The 10,917-nt window shown below is 38.1% G+C and overlaps 1 protein-coding gene across 1 annotated transcript; it reads left to right on the top strand.

Moving 5' to 3' along the window:
- The first annotated feature begins 319 nt into the window (after positions 1-319).
- Positions 320-1,267, top strand: LOC137737313 (uncharacterized). Its single transcript, XM_068476756.1, has 2 exons — positions 320-1,154; positions 1,251-1,267. The coding sequence occupies exons 1-2, from the start codon at positions 320-322 to the stop codon at positions 1,265-1,267; spliced, it is 852 nt and encodes a 283-aa protein (XP_068332857.1).
- The last annotated feature ends 9,650 nt before the right edge of the window (positions 1,268-10,917 follow it).

The raw sequence follows: 10,917 nt of genomic DNA, 5'->3' as shown, positions 1-10,917 counted from the left end.
GTGCCAACATCGTATCATCGTGAGGCATTATTCTCTAGAGGCCAATAAGATAGGTAATCACAAGAGGTTGTTGTGAATGGGTAAGTATACCCTCTCATTATTATTTTTGCTAGCCGACATCGTATCATCGTGAGGTGGGCTTGGTAATAGTGAGCCTCCTATAACCTGCTAGGAGCTTTCTTTGAAATCTCCCGGATTCCATCTTGGGGGATATGGAATTTGCCAAAAATGGTGGGTGGTGTCATTCGGTTCAAAAACCCGAATCATGTGACTTAATCAACAATCAAACTAATTTATTTTATTGTTTATGTATTTAGATATGGTTGGAAGCACACTCGCGAAAATACTCGACAAACATTGCCTAGAGGGGCACAATTTCCCATCATGGTATCGTAATGTCAAGATTCTCCTAACATTGGAGAAGATTGTTTACGTACTAGACAAAGCTCCACCTCACATACCTCTTGGCCCTTCGGCCACTGTGGATGAACGTGCTAAGTTTGACAAGCACATTGAGGATGACACACAAGCCAAGTGCTATCGGTTGGCTTCCATGAATGAGGAGCTACAGAGACAGCACGAGGGCATGGACAGTGCATTTTCCATAATACTCCATCTTACGGAGTTATATGGTGAAGGGACGTGCAACCGTCGCTTTAGCACTGTCTGTGAACTTGTGAAGACCAAGATGGTCAAGGGGGCTCCAGTGCATCTACATGCACTGAAGATGATAGGATTCATTGAACAACTGGAGAACCTAGGTACTCCACTTGACGGGGAATTGGCCCAGGACTTTATATTGGCTTCTCTTTCTGATTCATTCTCACAGTTCGTAATGAACTACAATATGAATAAAATGGATAGTACTCTCTCTGAGTTACTAAACATGTTAGTAACTGCTGAGAAAACTATGATGAAAGAGAACGTTGTAGGGACTTCTGCAGTAGCCTACAACAAGCCATCCTCTTCCAAGTCTAAGCCGCAAGGCAAAGGCAAAGGGAAGGAAAAGAAGTCACCCACTCTTAAGCCGAAAGGGGGAGTGAAGAAAAAGAAGGCAATGGAGCCCAAGGGGGCTTGCCACCACTGTGGAAAGGAGGGGCATTGGAAGAGGAATTGCAGATTATACCTTGCAACTCTTAAGGACAAGCCACAAGGTATGGTTTATGTTCTTATCTTCAATTCTAATTGTTAGATCTTCTAAATATTTATATTTGATATAAAGTGCTAATCACTTGTATAATTGTATATAGGTGGAGGAGCTAAGTAGAAGAGGAACAAGCAAAGAAAAGAGTGGAGAAGGGTTCGGTCACCATGTTTTTGCTTACTACTTGGGAAGTTTGTTTAGGCATTTAAAGATTGTCTTTAAACTTTCTTATTGTGTTAAGAACTTATTATGTGGCTTCATATGATGGAAGACCACTATTAATGCCTAAATGTTTGAAGGTACTTAAATAAGTCTCTAAATGTTTAGAGCTAATTCCTTTTAAGTTAAACATTGTGAATGTTTGTGTTATCATATTAATGTAATGTGATGAATGCCTTCTAATAAATAAAATATTTCCTTAAAGTAATGTTATGAATTGAATATTGTCTTGTTGTATCCTAGATGAGATACATGATTATAATGATATTAGAAATAAGAAAAACGTTTCTTATATGGTTATCACTTAAACCACAATAATCAAGATCACTCTTGATTCAATTAGTAGTTTTGAACAATTAATTGGACATTCTTAAAATTGTTTTAAAATGTCAAGTGTGTTAGTGATTAAACCAAAAATGAAGTGTCTAAATCAATAAAATGTTTAAAGATTTTTGTCACTTAATAACAAGACATCAACTTAGTGAAAAGTGAAACAAATTAGCTTGAAAGGTTTTAAAGCTACTACACAATGTCCTCAACCCGTATACTCCACGTTTATACATTTTTTGAATGTATGAAATGATTTCTCATTAAAGTCATGAGAAATAGTGGGAGGTGAGAAATTGGATATAAACTTGAATATGATTGGTTTATAGTTGTCTAAATAATAATAGTACTTGACTATTATTGAGAGTTTATAATTTTAATTGTTAAAAGACTCAAGCTCTACAAAACGTTAATATTCTATGTTGTGTAACATTCTAAAGAATAGTCTTTGAATGTAGGTTTCGTCAACCTAGCATAAAATGGTTATATGTTGGGAGTTGTCCATCATTCTCTTTTATGAGAACAAGCTAAATAACAAAGCATATGGACAAGTTGATGAAACAAAAGGGAATAGTTTCAAAATGAGTCACAACATATAGTTTAACAACAAGACAATCCGAATTCGTCACCTTATGTAACTATAATGCTCTATGTAGTTTTGATAAAGAATTATATCAACCACCTAGAAGGAATGGTTGAGTTTCTATATCCTTAGTAGAAGCCATGCTTTCACTAAAGACTTGGATAATTCTTATATGACTACATTAAAGTCTTAGTATGACTAAAACTTGAAGTATGGTGTATGACACCATTTAAATGATTCATTTAAATAACTTGTGTTAGCTAGCGTTGTTGATAGTCTCAAAATTGTTGAGACATCATTAATAAGCTAATGGATCTCAATGATTGTCAATAGATCCAAAACAAGTTAGTGGGAGCAATATGCATTCAAATCAAGAAAATTTAAGTGTTAAGTTTTTGAATGAATGCTAAGTTACAACAAGCCCAATGGGAGTGATGTCATAATTTGAGCAACAAGATATGAATAAAGTCTATTTGATAGACTTGATCAAACCTAGATGTTACTCGAAAAATGACAAGACATGACACGGTTAATTTTAAGTATAGACTTGAAATTGGACTTATTGATATAACAAAGGCTATCTCAAGGAAGTTATATGGGGAAATTAAATCTCAAATGTTGAAGATTTAAGAAAGCATTTTACTATATGATAGAAAATCACTTTCATAACCCTTATAATAAATGTGTCATAAAATCACAAAAGGGACACATGTATGGACTTGTGAGTAAATATCAAAAGGTGAAAAACCACATGGGTTGTCACTTTAAGATATTACTATATCCCAGGATCAGAACCATAGCAACTGAAAGAGTATTATTGCCTTTAAGAAAGGAACATCAGAGTGGGACTCTAGAAGCGTGCATTCACTTAGGTTATGAACCAAAGTGAAAATAATCCATTTTAAACAAATGGAACTTCATAATGAATGAAGTACTAATCGTATGAATATATATTGATAGTATTGTACTACAATGGTCTCAAGGATTGGAGCAAAGTTTGTATAAAGTATACAAACGAAATATATGTCGATATATTGTTTTAGAAACTGCTTCAAAAGGTGTTTTGAATGAAAGGGGTTCTTTTAGAACCAATGATTGAATCCAAACCATAAGGTCGTTAGTAGGATACTACGACGTAATGGGGCGATAGCTCAAGCCATGGAATCAAGGTCTCATCAAAGTATTCGAACACAAGAAAGAGACATCATCAAAATGTTTTAGAAACATTTGATAAGTAAATCCCTTTTAAATTAAAAGGTGATTAAATACATAACCAAGTTAACCTACGAGCATAAGCTCACTCAACTAGCATGTATAAGTTACACTAGTGATTGACTTTAGTGCAAGTGGGAGATTGTTGGAAATATGCCCTGAAAGTCAATCTTTGGAAGAAACCTTTCAGGACAATGTAATGATGTATATATGACTCTTATACATCGGAAGGCAAAGATACTAATTAGGACTATCTCAATGAACGAAATATGTCCTAAATAATGAATCCATGGACAATGGATTGATGGAAGAAGTAATCTAATGATGATTAGACTACAGAGACCTTCTTCTCATAACCATTATGTCCAAAAAGGTTCCTGGTCATAGGATTGTCGGAGGGATACTGACAATGCATAGACCGGTACATACTATGTCTGCTTCAAATGGAAGGATGGAAAGTCTCATCCCATTCGTGTAGTGACACTAAGACAAGTATGTAGGTGCTCATTAAGGGAATGAATTCACTAAACACAATCGAATGAGAGTACTTGCATGGAGGTCTACTCACATGTCAAGCAAGTAACTCTGAAGGTTGGAATAATGTAAGTAATCCTTTGACATGAGACATCATAGATGTCTAATGGTTAGGTCCTTGATCTTTGATCATGTCAAACGACATTCCATTGGAGTGTCCACGGTATTGTTGGGGTTAAGGTATCTAAACATGTAGGCATGTGAATGATCAACAAGGAATCTCTGATCCTCGTTATGAGAGGAAGAATACTCTGAGATATGATTCGGGAATCTTCGGCCGAAGTCTCGAGCGTAATAAAGGAAAACGTTCCTATGCGACTCAATTGAATCATATAAGAAAGCATAATCACATTAGGGGTTTGACATAGTATATCCATACCCTAGTGATGTGATTGAGAGTATTGTTTTAGAGAAGGATCGAATTACATTGTAATTCCAACTGAATAGGTTCTCCGAATGAACTTCTACATTAGCTCGGGTAGCCATGATATATGTTTAGATGTCACTCATGGCTTGTGAGTTCTTCTAGATGATTAAATGTAGTCATCAAAGAAGAAGGTGAATTAAAAGTAAGTTTTAATTCACTAAGTGGATGGATTAAATATAATCAATTGGATTGGTGCCAATCACCTCACTGCCTTGCTAATTAGAACCTAAAAGATTGTTCACCAATACACTCTTGTAGTGAGTAACTAATGGATGATGGAAATAATTAATTGGATTAATTAAGTGTTGTGATTAATTTAGAAAGTCTAAAGAAATCATAAAAGCGATAAAAGATCGTTTTTGGCTTAAAGAAATGTTCGGGTTTAATTGGGCCCATTGGGCCTAAACCCATTGGGCTTTTATTCAAGCATTGGATGACTTGAAATAATAAAAGCCCAAGGCCCAAACCACACTAAGAAGGCCGGCCAAAGAGAGGGAGAGAGAAGGTCAATTGTTGACTTGTTTCTTTATCAATTGTTGACTTGTTTCTTTATGTTATAAAAGGAACTTTATAATGAAAGTTTAATAAGGGTTTTTTGGGTGTTCAAAACAACAAAAGATAAAAGAAAATAACTCTCTCTAACACTCAAAGGGCCGACCACCATAGGAGGATTTTAGCTAATCATTTTATCACCCCTTTGGTTATTCCTTCATCCTTCTCACTACACTAGTGGGTGAGGATCTTTAGAGGTTTTCAATTTTGGAAACTTGAAGAGGACCTAGGAGCACTCATTCACAACAAAGTGGAGGAGGCATGGAGGGAGGCTAGGCTCAAGGAGTTCAAGGAGCAAAGAGCTTGGAGGTGGTCCATCCTTGGTCTAAGATCTAGATCAAGAGGTATAAAACTACTCCTAAACTTTGTTCTTCAATAAATTGTTTCTGATGCATCATAAATAAACCTATGAATCTTGAAGGGGATTTTCATGACTAGAGCTTTGATATTAATTGATGACATGCTTCCGTTGTTTTCGTATATAAATTTTGAATTGTATATGCATGCTAGTCAATAGAAATCCCACATAAATCTCATATTTTCCCTACAACAACAACATCACTCAACTGTTTCTTCTTGTGATCTATTGACCGATGCAAGATCTTTTTCAAGCTGATCAGGAAGGCATGATGAGACAAATGTAACAACGAAGTACGCAGTATTTCACACAATCTAGATGCATAACAATAAAGGCACAAACATTAGCAGACATTTATACGAATGCAGCAACTTAGACCAAAAGCATGCTGAGGGCAGACAAGCACTAGAACGACGCATCAGCCCAACCTGTAGAAGAGTTCCTCTAACTACCAAGGATCAGAAGCATGCCTTGTCTTCATTACCTGGACACCTAATGCCAATAGTCGAGCATCATCTCATACTGCGCGTAACTTAGCCTTAGAACGGTTTAATACAAACAATTGAACACCGTATCTTGCAGCTTAACATGGCCTTATTCGGCCTTAGCTCTACGGTTTCCAGCTACGGCTATCATGCACAATGGCTCCCAGCTGTGCCAAACTTGTTATGCTGCTCCCCGACGCACTGACCCATGTCCCGTGGCGGGGACTCATACTCCGTGGCTCCCCGTCCTTCGGTCAGGCCAACAACATTCTTAATTTCAAATCATCCAATGACGGTGTAGAATATGAGGCTTTACTAGCACCCTCTGGCTAGTGAAAAAATTAGAGGTAAAGAAGCTCACAATCCATTCAGATTCATAACTAATCACTAATCAAGCCCTTGGGGAGTACACAGCGAAACATTCAAGGACGGTGCAACACTTGGATTAAGTTTAGGATGTCGCTCCCACTCACACCCTTATGCGGGTTCCACATGCAGTTCGAAATCTCAAGCAGATCCCGAACAAGACCTCACATGCTAAAGATTGCTTCAGTTGTCCAGCAGTTCAGATTTCCTCAACTGCACATCATGCACTCATAACAACGACTTCCATGCTCTTTAATGTGAGAGGGTGAACCAATCCCTCGACACTTATCTGGGTACACTTTTCCAAGCTCTCCAGCACGAAAGGGTTAACTAATTCTTCGACATCCATCTGTGTTTGCTCTCCAGTGCGAGATGGTAAATTAATTCCTCGATACCTATCTGGGTATACTCTTCAGCGCAAGAGGGTAACTAATTTCCTGACACCCATTTGTGTCTGCTCTCATGCTGAAATGATAAACTAGTCTGGAATATCCAGATGTGGATAGGTTTTTTAAGGCTTTCGACTACTTACGCTGGACATTCCCAGAATCGTCCACGATAGTCTTTTCTTCTTAGCCGACTAAAAGATTTAATTTTGCGGGAGCCTGAGTCTTTAATTGGAAGAAACACTAAGTGCAGGATCCCTGCCCATGAAAGATTCGCATGACAGGATGGTCTGCCCACTGTGTGCATTCTTCCTGAGCATAACTCGACTCTAAAGTATACTAGTCACGTGACCTGCGGAATCAGTTACATTGTTTCCCACGAAACCCGTAGAGATCTACACTCAGTTTAGAGGATTAGGGAACCAGTACAAAAGGTCAGGCCACTAAATCACGTTTTCGCACATAACTTAAGCCTAAAACACCTCTGAGAGCCTGGGTTAATGCCTGAAGTGGTCACGATGGTCATCTACCTCAGTAAGTAAGACACTCGGCCAATGATCTAACGACTAGTAGCTTTAGGCAATTGGAAGCCGAGACTTACGCGTTTAATGACTATGCTGACCCGTCTATTCATTCAAAAACAATGCATCCGACCGACAATTTATGGCTAAAAGTTTTGCATGACCTAAAGCTGAAATGCACAACTATAGTAGCTACACGGACTCGTCTACTTTCTATGAAAGGCATGTGTTGGGCTGCCAGCTCCATAACTTAAAAATCACGCAATTAGCCTTAAGCAGCAAGGCTCGTGGAGTCATCAAAGCCGGGATTCACGACTATAGTAACTATACGAACTCGTTTGCTTTCTATGAAAGCTACGCATTTGGCTGCTGGCTCTATCAGTTAAAAATTTGCAATTCACCTTGGAGGGCAAGGCTCGTGAAACCATCAAAGCCAAGATTCACTACTATAGTAGCTACGCGGTCTCGTTTGGTTTCTATGAATTCCATGTGTTTGGCTGCTAGCTTTATAAGTTAAAATTTTTGCAATTATTGCTGGGTTGGATTGTAGATGAGCGAGTAGAGCCCAGGAAACTGGGAAGGCCGTCATTGAGCAGGTGACTAAAAGTAGAAGACTACTGGCCTGAGTGAATGTGGTCTTTCCCGGAAAACATGGCCCAATTTCTCTTTTTTCTTTTTCTTTCGGGTTTCTTTATTTTTTCAAGGGCTCCTATGAAGGTAAGGCTCGTGTAGCCATCGAAGTTGAAGTTAGTAATTATATAGCCACACAGACTCGTCTACTTTCTACGAAAGCCACGCTTCCGGCTACTGTCTCTATAAGTTAAAAACTTTCATGAAACGCCTTTTGCATGCAAAGCTCATTGCGCATTAAAGCCAAGACTGCAACCTAAAATGATGACGTAAGATCGATTGCTTCAATGAAGTACCTCGCCCAACCACCTTTCCTACAATAAAGTCTTGCAAATCGACTCGAGTAGGCAAGGCTCCCAAAGCCTCTAAGCCAAAACTAGAACCTAAAGTGATGACGTGGGATCAATTGCTTCACCAAAGCAACTTACCCAGCCACTCGTTATATGGTAAAGTTTTGCAACATGGTGAAATCATAAGGATGAATCAAAGCAAAGAAAGCAGTTTATTAAATTTCTAGCAAATTGATAAATTGGCTCAAAGGCTAAAAAAGTTCAAACAAAGAAGAACAAAAGGAAAAGAAGAAAATTCCCAAGTCTAAGAAAAAAGACTACTCATCGACAGCCTATGCAACCACTGGTTCCTCCACTGCCACACCTTTAGTAGACACTGCTTTCAGCTCATCCTCAGCCGCCCTTACCTGGACAATTTGGCCATCAGCTCATCCTTCGCCACCCCTTCCTGGACAGTCTGACCATCAGCTGCTCCACCGAAGCATCCTTATACAAAAAGTCAAGTAAATCAATTGGAGATATGAGTAAGTCTCGAAGTCTTTCTCAGAAAACTTATAATCTGATGGCCTACCTTGGAGATGGTCTACATAGCCAAGCTTATAAAAATCGGCTTGATAAGAAGTAAGTGCCACTTCGTGACTGACCTTCACATTCTTCAATTGCATATTCTTTTCAGCAAGCCCAGTGTGTAAGCATCCGATAACATATCCAGTTTCTTCTTCAGGTTCTCACTAGTAGACAGCGTATTTTGTAGATTTACTTCCGTGGACTCAAGCTTACTGGCAGCATCCTTAAGACGAGACACTTCACCATTGAAACTAGGAACTAGGCAGAATATCCTACAAATAAAAATTTAACTTTGCACAATAGACTAGTCAAATGAGCTAGTCAACTAGTTACAAGTTAGTCAGTGATAAAAAATGTAGCTGCAAGAACAAAACCTAAGTGACCAAAATGTTCAACTAATCAGAGTCTTCCCAAATTAGTTTCATAACAATAATTCCTAAACTTGAACACATACACATATCAGTTCGTTATGCAAATAGAAATGACAAAACAGTTACGAATAAAGTGTGATGGATTGACTAGTCAAGCTCACCAGTGAACTAAGTACATATTCGTCAATTAATCAAATGCAAATCTAGGAATCAAACTTAGTTCAAGACAGGTTATCATAGTCAACAACAATTCAGTTCATTGCTTATAATATGCAGTGTAAACTTAGTCTATAAACATATCAAATAACAATTAGGTTAAAAGACTGGGGACTCTCCACTGAGTCTAATCCACTAGTGTAAACAAGATTCTTACAAAGTACCATGCAAAGCTCAACTCATAGACCTAGTCTACAGAACAGCTTTACCTTTGTACAGCCTTACCTTACACAAGACGGATTCCTTCGGTCTTCACGAAGTGGCAGCTCCTCCTAAGCTCTTCATCTTGTGGCATTGAAAATGTGTTGTCTCTAGTCTTCATAAGATGGCAACTCATCTTGAACTCTTCACCTTGTGGCACTGAGACCAACACACAACAAATGCACATGATATGCAATGATAATAGTGTGCAATATGGATTCAATGACTAGTTAATTTCTAAGTCAAATAGTTGAAAAAAGAAACTGATAGAAATCGAAAATGGGGCTAGTTTAAAGATTTGAAATTTGAAGAACTTGACCATCAAATCAAAACAAAACCATGAAGACAATGCTGCCCTAATATGCATTGATTGGGTGTTTGATGCGTGAATATGGTTTTGTGCCTAGGGTTTCAATGAAGAATACAAGAGGTAGCTTAAAGCAAAAATCAACTCTTTTCTGAAAATGTAAAACTCCTAGCCAAAACAAATGAGCATATAAAACGAATTTAAGCAAGCAAATTCAAAGATAGATTTAGAAATATTTGATGAAGAACATTACCCATAAAATATGCTTGATGCTCTTAGGAGATATGGGATGGAGATGAAAAATAAAGCTCTCAAAAATTTTCCAATCTTAGCCTCAAAATCCAAATGAACCCTAGCATGATATTTATAAAGAGGGTTTAATGTTCAAACATAAAGGGGACCAAAAAAGTCATATGTCATGTGCAAAATCAATCTGGAAAAATCTACAGTTGAAAATCCATTTTCGGGAAAAAACTGTCAGATGGCCCATGTGGGTTGTCTTAAAGTGTGTGCCCAGCTTGAGTGAAAGCAGCAAGAAGTTTTGACTAGACAGAATCAATTGGAAATAATGACGTGAAATGCATATGAATGAAAGAACCTTTGATGTGAGAAGTTAAGCTCTTGAAATGATATTTCCAGCAACAAGATCCCAAAGTAGCATTTAACCCTAAAACTAACTAGAGAATGGTGGCACAATTTACAACATTTGATAAGGGAAGCCAAACAATAAATCTAGACTTCATAACCATGCATGGAGATAAGCTCCTTGGCCTTGGCAAAACAAGGAGATCGAATCTCCGAATTGACATGCTCAAGGTCTTAGACCATCGGTGCAAAACGACTGACTTCCTTCTTTGTAACTTCTAACATCGCCTGAGTGGCACTAAACGTTGCTTTCAAATCGATGAACTCTTGATGAACGGTTTCCTGTTGTATAGAAGTGGGGGCAAAGACATCAAACCCCTTCAAAACTGTGAGCTTAGATTCGAGTTTTTGAATCTCTTTAGCAGTACAGCAAAGCTAAGCCGCCAGCACCGCCTCAACCTCCTTGGCAGCTTTAGCAGCATCCTGATCAATGTGCATAGTGTCAACTACCAAGATCAAAGTGTTCTGCATAGTAGCAGGAAAATAAGACCTTTTCGAGTAGGTAGGACACTTGGCCAAAGATTCTAAGCGAATCACCTCTAGACACTATAAAAAAACTTGGATCATGCATCGATG

Source organism: Pyrus communis, chromosome 6 (genome assembly GCF_963583255.1).
Source record: "Pyrus communis chromosome 6, drPyrComm1.1, whole genome shotgun sequence".
NCBI classification, from domain to species: domain Eukaryota; kingdom Viridiplantae; phylum Streptophyta; class Magnoliopsida; order Rosales; family Rosaceae; genus Pyrus; species Pyrus communis.
This window is presented reverse-complemented; position numbering and strand designations above follow the sequence as displayed.